The sequence below is a fragment of the Salvia hispanica genome, chromosome 3 (assembly GCF_029641045.1).
Source record: "Salvia hispanica isolate PSC_SH4W2 chromosome 3, Shi_PSC_v1, whole genome shotgun sequence".
Classification (NCBI taxonomy): domain Eukaryota; kingdom Viridiplantae; phylum Streptophyta; class Magnoliopsida; order Lamiales; family Lamiaceae; genus Salvia; species Salvia hispanica.
This window is the reverse complement of record NC_142694.1, coordinates 16,635,700-16,652,636: the sequence shown is the minus strand read 5'-3', so window position 1 is coordinate 16,652,636 and position 16,937 is coordinate 16,635,700. Positions and strand designations below refer to the sequence as shown.

The window sequence follows — 16,937 nt, the reverse complement described above, 5'->3', positions numbered from 1 at the left end:
CTTGTGTCATCCGATAACTCGCTACTGGGCAAACGGCTGACCTCTTCGACGAGTATTTGCATGTCGGTGAGTCAACTGGAATCCTATGCCTCAAGAATTTTTAAGACGGCGTTCGTTCTGCTTTCGGGGCGGAATTCCTTCGAGCACCCACCATCGATGATTGTCAACGGTTGCTTCGTCTTCACGAAACAGTCCACGGTTTTCCCGATATGTTAGGCAGCATTGACTGCATGCATTGGAAGTGGAAGAATTGTCCGACTGCTTGGAGGGGGCAATTCTTAAGCGGCCACAAAGGCGGCGGCCCAACGCTTATCCTTGAAACGGTCGCCGACTACCGCCTATGGATTTGGCATGCATATTTCGGTGTTGCCGGATTCAACAATGACTTGAACATGCTATATTCTTCACCACTCTTCGATAATGTTTTGAATGGTGTAGCACCGGCGATCGACTTTACCGTCAACGGAAATGCATACCACATGGGTTACTATCTCGCTGATGGTATCTACCCAAGGTGGTCGACTTTCGTGAAGTCGTTCAGAAATCCACAAGAGCCGAGACGGATTCTTTTTGCGTAGCGTCAAGAGTCTGCTCGGAAAGACGTCGAAAGAGCTTTTGGGGTCCTTCAAGGCCAATTCAACATTGTGAAGTCTCCTTCTCGGCTTTGGTACATTAAGAATATCGCCGACATCATGTACACGTGCATTATCTTGCACAACATGATTATAGCTGACGAAGGACCGAAGGCGGCTAACTTTTACGACGAGGATGAAGCCGGAAGCTCAACCGCGAGGTGTCCCCCACGACGAGGTGTGCATACGACGGCGAACGAGAGGATCGAAAGAAGACACACAATGCACAATACAAGAGCCCACACTGAGCTACAAAAAGATCTAATCAATCACATTTGGGCGAAATTCGGCAACGAGTAGTGGGTCTTTTAAATTTTATGGATTTTAATTATGTAATTTTTAATTTTTAGTATTTTAATTATGTAATTTTTAATTTTTAGGATTTTAATTATGTAATATTTAATTATTTTATAATTTGTAATATTATTCCTTGTATTTTTAATGCATTTTAATATTGTGGAAATGTTTTTATTTAAATTGAATAATAGAATGGTGGGACCCTTGAGCTTGTCCTTAGCTAAGAGCACGGATGTGGGTGTTGTGCTCTTAGCTAAGGACAAGGAGTAAAAGTGGGTCCGGGCCCACTTCCGTGCTCTTAGCTAAGAGCACGGATGAGGATGCTCTTAGTGGAGAATGAATCCCACCTCAATAGAGAGAAAGGAGTTTCTAAAATTGAAAAGTGCATATTCACTTGGGATGGATGAAGTATTAATTATAGATTTAGTTTAATTTAAGGGGAGGAGAATTGGACGAGTTTGCTTTGGGCTGTATTTCATTGTATTCATTTTTATTTTTTTAATTGTTGACTTTTATAATATTTAATTATATTAATATTATTGGTGTATGGGCTAATGTGTAATACTATAGATAAAGTGAATAGGAACATGGATTAAATTTGATTAAATGATTAGTATAGAATTACTCCAAAATCAACGTTAGTGTGCATTTTTTTAAAAAATTTGAACTATATAAATGTATGTTGTTCACACATGTAAAAATTGAATTAAATGCCTAATTTGTGTTTGTGTTGGTTATTGTTGTTTCAGGCTAATACTGAGCTCGGTTTTCGCCAAGCTAGGTGACATGAAACGGAAAAGGAAAAGGATGCCCGCAGGAGCAGCGCGGTTGATTCCGAAGGAACATAGTTGCAAGAATCACAAGGATCGACTCCCACTGTCTTTCAGGCACAAGTATGAAGCATTGAGAGGTGGATTTCTAACAGAACAGTGGGTTAACGGCCCTCCCCTTAGCGGGCCACTGCATACCTAGGTTGAACACCGCTCACAATATTGTCGGGTTGGGAAGTGGTGGGCCAGTTTTGAAAATTGTTGAACCGGAACCGAACCGCAAGAGTGTTTCAAGGTTACGGTTCCAAAACCGCCGGTTTCGGTTTCGGTTCGGAAACGGCGGTTTTCCGGCGGTTATTTTTACGGTTTTTCACGGTTCCGAACCAGCTATTTTTTGCGGTTCCGGCTTGGTTTCACGGTTTTCTGGCGATTTTTCGCGGTTCCGGTTTGGAATTGTTCGGAATCGGCGATTCCGACACGATTTCGGTTCGAAATTTTTTGAACCTGAACCGAACCACGGTTCAAAAATCAATGGTTTCGGTTTGGAACCGTAACCGACGGTTACGGTTTCGGTTTTAACCGCCGATTCGGTAAACCTTGGGCAGGTCTAATTGAGGATGAGTTTCAACCTTTGCAACTAAAAGACCATATGAGTCGGGGTAACAAAGTAATTTCAAAAATAAACAATATAATTCTGTGAAAATATAAATTTTTTGAAACTAACACTTTAACATTTTGCATGGAAATTATAACGAATTTCCTAGTCCTACTCTAGTGGATCTTGGAGCATTCTTTCTCGACGCAAACATTCCTCCACAAATCAAACTAACTTAACCTCATCGATTTCCTTCATCTCTCTCCTCTCTCTCTCTCTCTGATTTACACAGGCATCATGGCCTTAGTGAAAGCTCGCGGCACAAAACGACCCTCAGCAACATCTAGTTATTCCGCAGCATCCTCAATCGTAGCCTTTGTTGGATTATCTGTATTAGGTCTATGGCTCATCCTCACCTTCCATTCCTTCGCACCGTCGCAGCAGCCCACCGCGCCAGCCAAACCAGAAAAAACTCCCACCCGTTTATCCTCCATCGGCCATACTCACCATCACTCCAGCGCGCTCCCACAAACTCGCCAGAACGAGCCAGAGACCAAGGTTGAAAACGATGAAGTGGCAGCGATCGAACCAGAGAGGAAGGTTCAAAATGACGAAGTAGCAGTGATCGAACCAGAGACGAAGGCTGAAAATCATGAAGCAGCAGTGATTGAGCCAGAGGCGAAGGTTGAAAGTAATGAAGAAGTGGTGATCGAGCCAGAGACGAAGATTGAAAATGACGAGGCGCAGACTGGTGATCAGGTGGATCATCAGGACACCAAAGAATCACGGGATAAAAGCGATGCCGTGGAGGAGCAAGAGAAGCAAGAAGCGCTCGAGAATCAAACCTCGGAAGAAAGTTCCATGACTCAAAAAGAAGAGATAATTCAAGAAAATCCACGTTCTGAAACCAAAACGGAAACTGATGATGGGAACCACGGTGCAGAGGATGTATCGGCTGAAGGTGGATCGGAATCTCAAGGTTCAAACACCGCAGGGAATGAAATAACAGATGAAGATCAGCAGAGGCGAATAGACGAACATCAACAGGGAGAAGAACAACAGAAGCAACAAGAAGGGAAAGAAGCAAAGTCGACAGATCCTAATGGAGCAACAAGTCATGCTCAAACCCAACACGACGAGGCGCCCATACATTTGCATCAAGATGGCAGTATTTCCGAGGAAACAGATAAGCCTAAAGCACAGACAACATCTGAAGAAGTTGAGCATGATTCTTTGGATGAAGACACGGGCAAGGTAAAACCAGTAAGCGAGAAAATGAATGAAGAGACCTCCAACAAGAACAATGAGGCTTCAACTTCAAGTGATGACAGCATTGAGATACCCAAAGAATCTACTGAGTCGAAGAACTCTTGGACTACTCAAGCAAACCAGTCTGAGAATCAAAAGGAGAGACGAAACGGAGGACCAAATGGCAAAGATAATAACAACCATGGATACACATGGCTGCTGTGCAATGTGACAGCGGGTGCAGACTACATACCTTGTTTGGACAACGAGAAAGTTGTAGCAAATATACACAGCAGGGCGCACCATGAGCATCGCGAGAGGCATTGCCCAACCGACGCTCCTACTTGCTTGGTTCCCCTGCCAAAGGGGTATAAGAAAAGGATCGACTGGCCTCAAAGTAGAGATAAGGTAATGATCATCTAAATAACAATAAAAAATCATGAAATCGTCTCTGCTATTGCTCCTCATTTTGGAAGTATAAGTGATGCAGATATGGTACAACAATATACCTCACACATCACTGGCAGAATACAAGGGGCATCAGAACTGGGTAAAGGTGACTGGGGAGTTCCTCACTTTCCCAGGTGGTGGAACTCAATTTATTCACGGAGCCCTGCATTACATTGATTTTATACAGGAGGTAAAAGATTTCATGAACTAGCATAAACGCAATGCAACTTAAAAAGTCATGATTAATCATAATGAAGCTGATATACACAATATTGTATAGGCAGTGCCTGATATTGCATGGGGAAAACACAGCCGCGTAGTGTTGGATGTTGGTTGTGGAGTAGCTAGCTTTGGAGGCTATCTGTTTGACAGAGATGTTCTTACAATGTCTTTTGCCCCAAAAGATGAACATGAGGCCCAAGTTCAATTTGCCCTTGAAAGGGGCATACCAGCAATATCTGCAGTCATGGGATCTCAGAGATTGCCATTTCCTAGTAGAGTATTTGACGTTGTGCATTGTGCACGTTGCAGAGTCCCTTGGCATGTGGATGGTTAATTTTCAACTATGCTTGTCATTTATTTTTTACAATAATTCTATCATGCTCCAGTCATGGCTTAAAATTTGGTATCTAAACTGAAGGTGGTTCTCTACTTCTGGAGTTAAACAGAGTACTACGCCCTGGAGGGTACTTTGTGTGGTCAGCAACTCCAGTGTACCAAAAGCTAGAAGAAGATGTACAGATATGGAAAGGTAGATCTGCTATCCTAAATTAGGATGCACTTACAAATTACAAACTTCAAAACATATTCTCATGAATCATATTCAATTATTATCTTTGGTTTTTCCCTATGTAGAAATGTCTCGCCTAACAGTTTCCATGTGCTGGGAGCTCGTAACAATAAAAAAGGACAAAATTAATTCTATTGGTGCTGCTATCTACCAGAAACCAGATTCAAATGATTGCTATAATCGCAGAAAGCAAAAGGAACCCTTGATGTGCAAAACTGATGACGACCCTAATGCAGCATGGTGAGTAGAAAAAATAATCTGATATTCCTATACATTTACTAAGAAAATAATGATGGAGTGTGATTGCAAGTAGAATGATATTTTTCAGGTACATACCTTTGCAGTCATGCATGCACCAGATACCTACCCAAGAAAACGAGAGAGGCTCACAATGGCCAGAAGAGTGGCCTGAGCGACTGCAGACACCACCATACTGGCTTAACAAATCAAAGATGGGAATTTATGGAAAACCAGCACCAGATGACTTTGTATCAGACTATGAACACTGGCAAAAGGTGGTCAGCACCATGTACATGAATGATTTGGGTATTAAATGGTCTGAAGTAAGAAATGTGATGGACTTGAGAGCAGTCTACGGAGGGTAAATAATTAAATATAGCTGCTTCACACAAAATATAAAATATTCTAAGGCTATAATATTTGTATTGAAGGATCAACATGGAAAAACTGACCAAGAAAAAATGGCTTGCAGATTTGCTGCAGCACTGAAGGACCAAAACTTGTGGGTTTTGAATGTGGTGAATGTAGATTCTCCAGATACACTTCCCATAATCTACGAACGAGGCCTTTTTGGTATATATCATGATTGGTGTGAATCATTCAGCTCATATCCCAGGACCTATGATCTCCTACATGCAGATCATCTGTTCTCAAATCTCAAAAAGAGGTACTTCTAATTCATCCTAGCAGTTCGTACTTCTATTTATGCAGGCTAAGAATACTGAACGATGGAGTCATTTCTAGGTGTAAACTGGAGTTTGCCATGGCAGAGATTGACAGATTACTTAGACCAGGAGGCAAATTAATCATGCGCGATGAATCTAGCACAGTTGCAGAAGTAGTAGACTTTCTCAAGTCTCTCCATTGGGAAGTCTTCCTAAACCATTCAAAGAACCAAGAAGGGATACTCAGTGCTCAGAAATCCGATTGGCGGCCAACTAGTTTTGCAGATTCATCTTAATTGGGAGGAAAAATAGCATCAAAGATACCACGACAGCTGAGAATCTAGAGGGGGCAGGAACCTCCCTCTGAGGAAAAGATCCCAATACAACTGTGGGTCTGAATCATTTCATTCTTGGGGGTAGTGGTCTCTGAATCATCTCCCAAAACACAACAAAATCAGTGAGGTTTATATTCATAATTTTGAGACAGGTTTAACATGCTACTTTTTGATGATACAATTCCAAAACTTACTTTATTATATGTTTCACCTTGAAGAGAAAGAGCCGTTAATCAATTTGTGCTTCATGACCAATTTTAGTTCTTATTAATTCTGCAACTTTTTTATGATTCCAAATAACTTAGATTCTCTTGATAAACGAAGAACTCCTAAATTGAATTTAACTCGGTGTCATAAATCACCCGCAAACGAGAAATGAACTCCAAACCAATTTTTCATCATCATAATTAGGGATTTGAATCCCATAGCAAGGTCCAAAACATTCAAAACCAGACTCTCATCAATCACCATTCAATCGAATCGAACAATTCGGAAAACAAATCTAATCAACACTAATCCAGCGAACCTGTCACGAAATCTAAGAATCAGCCTTCTGAAGCTTGTTGTAATCCTCCAGCTCCTCGTAGTACACATCCCACACGCACCTCACGCATCCGCTGCCGCAGCAATCCCCCGGCAACGGCTTCTCCGGCGGAGGAACGACGGGGGTTGACTTTTCCGGCGTCTTCTCCTTCTCCTCTGTGCTTTTACCGACGCTCGTATCGGCCTTCCACTGCGAGGAATCCTTGGTGCTCGTTTCGTCGGCCATCGCGGGGTTATTTGCGGAGGTGTGTTGTCCTGCGATTGAGAAGGATTCTGTGGCTTGATTGAATCTGAAATTGCTCCGATTGGCGGTTATGCGACGGAGGGTGAGATCGATTAGAGGCATGGTGAGATCATGGCGGCGAAGAACATTCTGGCGGAGGAGATTGGCGGTTGGTGGTGGGGACGAAGAAGAGGAATAATGATGTGTTTGAGTGTACAGAAATGCCATCTCCAATTATACAAACCAATTTTGACCAATCACGGGTGTTGTTCCATCACTCTGTCGACAATAATACTATATTTATTTTATTTATTTTTTCAATACCAAAAAACTGCCTAATTTTATACTGTTCCATTCCACGACATTTCTTTTCGACACATTTAGAAAAATACGTGTAATATATAAAATAAAAAGATAAGTGACTTTTACTAAAAAAATGAAAGAGTGAACTGTAAAAATGGTCTATGGACTATGGGATTATCTCATAAATGGTCCCTAGATGTTAAAAATATCACCAGTAGTCCCTGGACTAAGGGTTAATATCACAAACGGTGCTTTTGCACTGTTTCGAGATGAAAACGCCCTTTTTGAGGGGTTTTGGGGAGTTTGAGCAATTTGGTCTTTTTACACTTTTAACATTTTAAATCTGATATGATTTCAGTTACGTACTAAATTTGATATTATTTCAAAATTATCATTCTTCTTCCCTTTTGTCATCTTTCACTTTGTTTCTTTATTTCAATATTAGATTTTTACAAAATTAAATATTAAATTTCAGTTTTTAAATATCAATGAATTTTTTTAATTATAAAAATTATTAAATAACAAAAATTAATAGCATAATCAATATTTGACAGTGTCTAATATTTAATCAATAAGATATGACAACGCCTTAGTGTTAATCAATATTAAATAGCTTTAATCATAAATAGATCATATAACACGATTTATTCTGAAATAAATATGCATCTAATGTAAGACTAATATAATTTTCGTATATTAATTTGAAAACAATCAAAATTACTAGAAAATTTCAACAAAAATACTCCTATATAAAATTTTTAGTCAACTTCATAATATTCTATCACAAGCAATTATAACAACCGAACGAATGCTAAATAGAATAGCTCTTATTTTTCTATCATGATTAATATAATTTTTTTGTACTTCTTCAATTCAGCTGAATATTATATTAAATAACAAAAATTAATAGTTTTAATCAATATTTATAGTGTCCATGAATTAATAGTTTTAATTTAAAAAATTTATTGATATTTAAAAATCAAAATTTAAAATTTAATTTTATAAATTAAATCTAATATTGAAATAAAAAAACAAAGTGAAGGATGACAAAAGGGAAGAAGAATGATAATTTTAAAATAATATCAGATTTAAAATGTTAAAAGTGTAAAAAGACCAAATTGCCCAAACCCCCCAAAACCCCTCAAAAGGACATTTTTGTCTCAAAACAGTGCAAAATGACCGTTTTTTATATTAACCCTTAGTCTAGGGACTGCTGATGATATTTTTAAAGTCCAGGGACCATTTATGAGATAATCCCATAGTCTAGGGCCCATTTTTGTAGTTCACTCAAAATGAAATGACTCCACTACTATAGAACTACCAAAATGATAAAATGACTCCATTGTGATGGAACGGAGTGAGTAGTACTCCCCAGAACCTTTTCAATTCAGTCCTCGATTTCGGTTGGTTTTTCTACGTAGGAAATACATACACTTTTGGTCCATCAATTTTATCAAAATATCAATTTTAGTACATTTGAAAATATCATCTTAAATTCATTAAATTCGATGTAACATCGTTTGAGTTAGTTTTTCACTGTTTTGAATTGTGGAGGAAAATATCTTTAAACCCATGAAGGGTATTTTAGGCATCTTAGAAGGCAGTTTTAAATTGAGAGATTTCATGAAGGGTATTTTGGAGGATAAAATATAGGTTTGAGGCATGAATTTTTTTATTTTAAAGAATTTTCCTCCTTTTTTTTATTCTCTTCCCTCACAAAATCAAGAATGGACCAAATTACCCAATGGGAGAATTTAGTTTTAGAAAATTGAAATTTTTCATTGGGTAGTTTGGTCTATTCTTGTATTTTGTGATTGAAAAAAGAATTAAAAACTGAATTTTTGTTGTTGTGTAATTTGGCCAATTCTTGTATTTTGCGGGCAAAGAAAAAGAAAAGAAGAGAAAAAATAGGAAAAATGTAAATATTCCCTAACATGAAAAGTTCACTTGCCTCGTGAAATTTTTCGTTGGGTAGTTTGGTCCATTCTTGCATTTTATGGGGGAAAGAATAAAAAGGAAGAGAAAATAAGAGAAAAATGTAAAATCCTTTAAAATGAAAAATTTACATGTCTTGATCCCACATTTTAAAATGCGTGCAAATTTAATCCCAAAACTCAAAAGGCTTGGAAATTTAATCTCATATTATGAAATCTCTCGTTTTAAATTAATTACATATTCATTCATTTCTATGTATATTGTTACTTCAGATTAAAATAGATGAAGAAAATGGAAAGAAAAAAAACAGAGTGAAAAAGGGGGAAAGAAGTGAGAAAAAGAAGGAAGAAATGGCAAAGAAGAATTAAAGATAATCAAATATTTTTATGAAGAAGAGAGAGAAAGCAGATTGAAATGCCATTCATGGGCTTGAGGGTTTTTTTGTCAAAAAAAAGTTCCAAACAAAGAAAAGATGGATTAAACGATATTACACAAAAGTTAATGGATCTCAGAAAATATTTTCAGATATTAAAAAACAAAATTAATACCTTAGCAGAGTTCAAGAATAAAAAAAATGTTTACTCTTTTTCTATAGTGATAAAATGTTAACAGATGACAAAATAACAGTAATAAAAAATGTCAACACAACATTAATCGTTGACATTATGTTGACATTTTTTGTTGCTGTTATTTTGTCATTTGTTGACATGTTCTAATGATCCAGATCATAGTTTGGAGTTTGTACAATATTTAGAATTTGCATTTGATTACCTCCCTTATAAACAAACTGATAAGTCAATTTTATTTAAAGGCTTGAAATTTAACATGAGGGCTTTTATCATACTGTGTATTTTAGTAGTTTGGACTTTGGTGATTACTTTGGTTAGTAAACAATCTGAAACTTATGTGATTTTGGAGAAGTTTTAGGTCAGTCAAGTGATCATCTTAGTAGAACTTGAGTAATGATCGAACATAATAGTTATTGAAATCAAAGCTCTAGGATCCATCCTTTTGACCTCCATTAGAACTTGAGTAATGAAAGAATGTATTCATATCAAAGCCCTAGGTTCCATCCTCATGACTACGATACTCTTTCAAGCTTTTAGCTATAACCAAAATTCCAAATTAATTGATTGTTTAGATAGGATAATAAATTATAATGGCCTTATTAGATTTAGTTTACTTATGGATGTAGATATGATACTTGTACTTCCTAATATATTTGTTATTTAAGAATAGAAACCATTTTCTTTGGTATGTCCTTTATAATTAGAAATTTTTTATATTTGAAAAAAAAAATCGTAATGAGATCAAACTCATTCTCCTTTAATAATACTCCATTCACTTTTTTTTTCTAACTATCTCTTACATTATCAATTTTATATTAATTGTATCATTTCAAAAGTTTGAGTACTATTTTTAAGATGGGGATAGTATTTATCTCATGTTTAAAGCAAAAAAACTCGATCCCAACTCCGTTGAGTCGACTCCCAACTTGCTCGGGTCAGCCTTAATAGCATGTTGATTCGTTTTGACCTACCCAAATAGCTTAGTTATGATGTCGAGATGATAAAAAAAATTTATTCTAACTCTCAATTTGCAACGATTTGTTCGGTTCAATTTGTGAGTTTAAATTTTATGCTGAAATTGTCTACTTACAAATTCCAATGCAATAAAGAAGTAACATGCTATTGCATTATAAGCCCAGGCCTCATGAATTTACCAACAAATTTATTATATACTCACTTGAATTAGGTTGCTGGCTTTATTTTTTTACTTCATTGTACCTGTATGCCTTGATTAACCATAAATTCTTGGCAGTGTACACATTCAAAAAGCTCTATAACAAACTCCAATGCATCATATAATTCAAATGAAAGTTGAAAATCATGTGGCGCAACAGTATGTGATACTTAATTATGTTTGAATTATACACATAATGCACCCTAAGATAGGCAAGATTAGATCACATATTCATTAATGAAATCAAATTCGTGTAGGAAAACAGTTACTACTATAATTAAAGTTAATTTTGGATCAACTTTTTAGCTGTCACAACAACTCCACCTAGTTAATAATCACTCAGATTGATTAGGCCGTGGAGAGGAAATTTTGGGTAATTTTTGCATAATTTGGTTATTGGTTATCTCTCTATGGTAGTATTAATATAGATGAAATCAATGTGGGAAATTGGATTTAAGTTAAAAGACGAAGAGCGGGAAAAGCAGCACAGCACTATGATGATGCTGAACTACTTTGTAAATTAGTCAACAAATTGGTCCCAATCCTTTTTGGATATTTTCTTCAAAATTCAAGCCTATAATTCCATTTTCCCTCCCAAAAGAGTAGTTATTTTTGGAGAAATTATGCGTTCTACTAACTTTTTTCTAAAATATAGTAATAAAAAGATGAAATCCAAAAATTATACTTTAGGATATAGAGATGACATTCAAAATTGAACATAACAGAATGTATAATTAATTATTGTCACATGATTCTTATAATGCCGCAATCTCTCCACAAGCTTTTACAATTTTTGTAATTATACATTTTTTTTTATCATCTATAAGTAGGATGTTACGCCAAAATGAAAGTTCATGTCATATATACATCGAATTTGAATAAAATTCCAAATTCCACATGTAGCCCATCGAAGGAGTGAGATTATGTCATTTATATTTAAAATATATCGACATCTTTGCTTTCAAATATCGGTATTAATATTCAATTTTTCTTACGTCGAAAAAAGGCATTAATTCAGCAACTGAAACCGTAATTCCAATCTACCACATTTCTTAAACAGTAAGAAAAATTAAATCTCCACAATCTCAAAGATAATAAAATCTACCACATTTCTTAAACAGTAAGAAAAAATTACAAATAAGATATAATAAAAATTACAACAGTGAGAATCTCACAATCCACAGAAAAAGTCAGAAACAAACAATATAAAGTTTATAAATAAGAGAAACAGCACTATTTTCTCTTTAATAAATACTACCTCCATCCCAAAAAAATACGTACAATTTTCCTTTTAGTCAGTCCATAAAAATATATACTTTCTAATTTTGAAAAAATCTCTACGAACAATACTTTAATGGTGTGTTCGGTTTGTAAGATTGTATCCAAGATTAAATTTGTAATGTTTTTGGTTTATGAGATTAATCCCACGACTAAATCTTAGATGGATAATCATGAGATAATCACGTATCTTGGTATTATTTTATCTTGCAAACCGAATACCACTTAAAATATCGTATACTTTAAGGCCATGTTCGGTAGGGGTGATAACCCATTTAGGGATGAAAATCTATAAACAAAAACATTTTAATTTATGAATTTTCATCCCTAAATGAATTATCACCTCTACCAAATGTGCCATAATGAGATGAGACTCATTTTCCACGCAGTTTTTCCACATTTTCTACTCGGATTTTCATGATTCTGACGGGGGTATTTTTGAAAGTAGAAATGGCTCGTTATAATTAATAATTTTTGTTAATTTTAAGATATCGTATATTAGGTGTGTGACACTTTTACCCTATTTTTCTCTCTCTTCAATTCTCTCTCATTCAATGCTTTACCGAACTCACCACCACCCTTTTCTCTACACACTCAACCCTTTTCCCCCTTCCTCTTTATCCCCTGTTCTCCTCTACCCTTCTTCGCCTCGTCTCCAGGTGCCTTTTTCCTCCTCCATTTTCTTTTCCCCAACAAATTTCGTGTTTAAATTAGCTTAATTTGCTTCTCTATTTATGTTTGCAGGAAATGGAGTGCGCTTTCATAGACGCCTTTGCACCAGAGATGCTCAAAACCGCCGCCTTCGCCGACGAAGACTTGTTCGTCGACGAACTCCTCGACTTCTCTAACGAATTTGAAGAAGTGAAGGAGGAGCAGCAGCAACTGGAAGAACCGGAGGAGAAGGAACAGGACCAGAGCAAGACTGCCTCCTCTGTTTTGGAAGAGAAGCTGACGCCGGCGCCGGCGCCGGAAAATAGCCCCGTTTCGACCAACGGCGATTTTGGGTCTCTCCCGGAGAGTGAATTGAGCCTTCCCGTGAGTGAAAGTTTCAATTTTTCGGTTTAATTTTGGGAAAAAAACGTTTCTCGAAAAATGAAACTGAAAAAGATGGAGTCTTTTTGCAGGTGGAGGGGTTGGAGAGCTTGGAATGGCTGTCTCATTTTGTGGAGGACTCATTTTCCGACTACTCACTCACCGGAAAACTGCCGCCGAAGCCGGCGGAGAAAGAGGCCGCCGCCGGCGAACAGCTCTGTTTCAGCACTCCAGTACAAACCAAGGCCCGAACCAAGAGGGCCCGAACTGGGGTTCGCATTTGGCCCGTTTTGTCGCCTTCATTCACCGAGTCCTCGACCTCCTCCTCGTCCTCGTCCTCCTCGACGACGTCGTTTTCGCCTCCGAACCACCCGTGGGTGGTCCAGAGCCAGACCGGCGAGTCCTTTTTAGGCAAACTAGCCGTTAAGAAGCAGAGGAAGAAACCGGCCGACGGCGGCGTCGCCGCCGCCGCCCAGCCGAGGAGGTGCAGCCATTGCGGCGTTACCAAGACGCCGCAGTGGCGGGCCGGCCCGCTCGGGTCGAAGACTCTTTGCAATGCTTGTGGGGTGAGGTACAAGTCGGGCCGGCTCCTGCCCGAGTACCGGCCCGCTTGCAGCCCGACGTTCTCGGTCGAGATGCACTCGAACAACCACCGGAAAGTTCTCGAGATGCGGCGCAAAAAGGAGTCGGAGACCGAGCCCGCGGGCCCAGTTCAGCCGGCTCCCAATTTTTGAAGATAGGAAAGGAAAAAAAAAATCAGTTTTAAGGATTAAGGTAGGATTTCAAGACCCGGTTCGGGTTAACTAGTCCCGGTTTGATTAGTGTATATTCTTTTTATGGACCCATGGTTTGGTGAGGTAGGTTACATGGCAATGTAACTGATTAGGAGAGACTTTAAAGTTTTATGTTTTAATGTAATTCCAATCAAGGCCTTAATTGCGTTATTTGGGGTTCTTTTTAAATTTCATATCCGCAAATATATGCAATTCATTTTGGAAAAACATGCACATTAAATAGAGAAAGGTGTGACTTCTATTGCTTGCTTTGTGGCCCACTTCTAGTAGTTGTAGCCCTACCTATATAGCTACTAATTCGAAGATGTAGTATGAAATTGTAATCAATGAAATGGAAGTAATAGTAGTATTAAGATTTAAATGTGAAGAAAAAGATGATTAATTAGGCAGAAAAAGTAGTAAAAATGGGAGGGAGTTGAAAAGCAAAAGGTAATGAGATAATAAGGGGGTGCACGCCACAAGCTAACAAAGATAGTTCACATGGGTTGGGTGGGGAAACAAAATGGTGATGGCGTGATTCCTAAGCATTTTGCATTCTCACCTTTCTCAATTTCATATCCTCACACTTACTCCTCTTCTCTCTCTCAAATCATTACCCATCATCCTATATACACACACCATCATGGGTCAAAATTTCCCTTCTTTTATTACAACTCTCTATTCTGATTCTGGTAAGACGAAGTAATCTTGACACTGTAGAGACATGTCGTGAACTGAGCTTCGAAAAAAGGACAACCGAACAAGAGATAAGAATAAACATAATCTCTCGTTAGGAGTACACAAGACAACCGAACTGACTATCAATCGATCTCAACAAATTTATGTCACGTCAATGTATAGTTTCTATCACATGATAGAGAAGTATGAGAAATTACTTTTGGGATGACCAACAATCCAGACATATTCTAGGAGGTTGAATTGGTGTCCCTTGAAGTAGTTGGGAGAGGACAATCTTGAATTAAGATGAAAGTTTTTTTGGCATTACTTATATCGAATATTTGTAATTATCAATCAAAGATTACTAAATTCAAGATTTGAACTGAAATAGAATAAGGGGGTGTTTGGGGAATTACTATTAGAGATTGAATTATCATAAATTTAAAGGCGGGCCAGGTGAAAAAAACCAAAAATGTCGCCCGGTGATCAATACTTACGAATGTTGGTTTTGGGGATGTCCAAACATGGTGTTAAATTAAAACTGTGGATGTTAAATGTGGACCAGGTTTTGTTGGACAATAGGATGTACACTTTCTGCAAGGAATCATAATATATTAAATTTAAAATATCAAGTTAAATTTTCGATGTATTGCATATGTATACATATATATTGTGTATGTGATTGTCTGGCTCATGAGTGTGGCTTCAATCCAATTTCATTTTATTTTCTTTTTAATTTTAGTAAATTTTATTTTCTTTTGTCAGTGAGAGCCTGAGAGGGATTTTTTATAGTTCAAAGGAAAAGACAAGAAAAAGGTAAAGAGTGTTAGAATTGCAGCAAAGAGAAATTACTGATAGGTCAGTGGGATCCTCTCATGATTTTATTTTTAGGGGTTAATAACATTATTCATTAGGTTCACCAACATTAATAGTAACTAACAGGCTATATATATTAGGATTTCAACTAAAAGAATTGCAACATCTTTTAATCGACCACCACTTATACAATAAAATAAAATAAAATAAAATAAATGTGTATTAAAAAATAATAGTTATTTTTTCAATTCGTAATATCCTTGTTGCCGTCCACGACAGTTGCACCCCCCTCAACACTGCAATACCTTCACGACCTATGTTATTCGACGAGATGAATATTAACGACACCGAAAAAAGGAACAACGCTCTCAAAACATGAATATTTTGAGGTGGACGTAGGCAACGTACTAAATACAAATAAATGAGTTCTTTTCTCTCTAGATATTTGCATGTGTGTTCGTCATGTTTTTGGATACCTTAATATTCTATATGTTCGTAATAAAATGTCTCAGTTTGATATTTTAGTATGTTTATAATTACTAGTTACACTGATATTTTAGTATGTTTATAATTACTAGTTATATTTTTCTTTCTAATTTAGGTAAGTTGACCGCACACTCCAATACTATATATTTAACTAAATTTCAATTTCTAATATTTTTTAAAACTTAGCAACAAATCTGAACATTGTTATAAATCATAGACGGAAGGGATATTAATTAATTTTGGTACCCCTTATTAAGTACGGGTGTCTACCCAAGTCGAAAAACAGTCCTAGATAATTAATTGTTATTAAAAAATTAATCACTGGATAATCTAAAGTAATCAGCAGGCGATGCCAAATGTGGGATATGATCATTGTCTAAAACAAATATACTTACGCCGTCTGTGATTAATTAAATCGTAAACAATGATTAATGTGTCTGAAGTCAAAGGTTTAGATGTTGGTGAAATTAAATAATCGAAAATAAAGGATAGTAAAATGGGTGGTATGATTAAATGTGCACTCTACGCTACTCACGTGCTTTGCACATGACCCAACGATCTCAACTCCCGCCCAATATTCAATAATTCAACCAAGTCCAGTCAATCTAGTGTTTAAAATTTTATAGTTAAAATAATTAGCATTTTGGATATTACAAAATTTTTAAATACTAATTTATTTAGTGGTCGGAATCTCGTCAATGGCGCCTCTCACTTTCAAGCAATTATTTTTTTGTTTTTTTGATATGCAACGTTAATATTTGAATTCTAACTATAATGGGTGGGAAGTTTGAAAGTTGTGTAAAATTCAAATGTTATGACTTATATATATTCTATTCACGTCACATGAGATATTGTAACTGCTCTCTATTGTATAAGTTTGAAATTGGGTGTCTCATCTGTGAATGAAGTCATGTGAATAACAATTACTCACTCTGTTCTATAGAAAGTGAAATCATTTGTCATTTTAGTATGTTTTATAGTAGTGGAGTAATTTTCTTCTTCACTCTCTCTTACTTTATTATCTCTACTTTTTCACCAGTCATATTTATTATCCTTTTATTTAATATATTACACATTTTTTTTAAATTTGCATGCCGAATAAAAA

General features: G+C 36.7%; 2 protein-coding genes across 2 annotated transcripts; both read left to right on the top strand.

Annotated features, from left to right (window-relative positions):
• The first annotated feature begins 2,591 nt into the window (after window positions 1-2,591).
• LOC125212944 (putative methyltransferase PMT24) lies at window positions 2,592-5,983 on the top strand. The gene is made up of 8 exons (XM_048113256.2): window positions 2,592-3,950; window positions 4,033-4,182; window positions 4,273-4,543; window positions 4,633-4,743; window positions 4,848-5,022; window positions 5,111-5,383; window positions 5,495-5,689; window positions 5,767-5,983. Exons 1-8 carry the CDS (start codon window positions 2,592-2,594, stop codon window positions 5,981-5,983), a joined length of 2,751 nt encoding a protein of 916 aa, XP_047969213.2.
• Window positions 5,984-12,558: 6,575 nt separating this feature from the next.
• Window positions 12,559-14,023, top strand: LOC125212051 (GATA transcription factor 5-like). The gene is made up of 3 exons (XM_048112083.2): window positions 12,559-12,706; window positions 12,792-13,082; window positions 13,172-14,023. Exons 1-3 carry the CDS (start codon window positions 12,602-12,604, stop codon window positions 13,811-13,813), a joined length of 1,038 nt encoding a protein of 345 aa, XP_047968040.1. The 5' UTR covers window positions 12,559-12,601; the 3' UTR covers window positions 13,814-14,023.
• The last annotated feature ends 2,914 nt before the right edge of the window (window positions 14,024-16,937 follow it).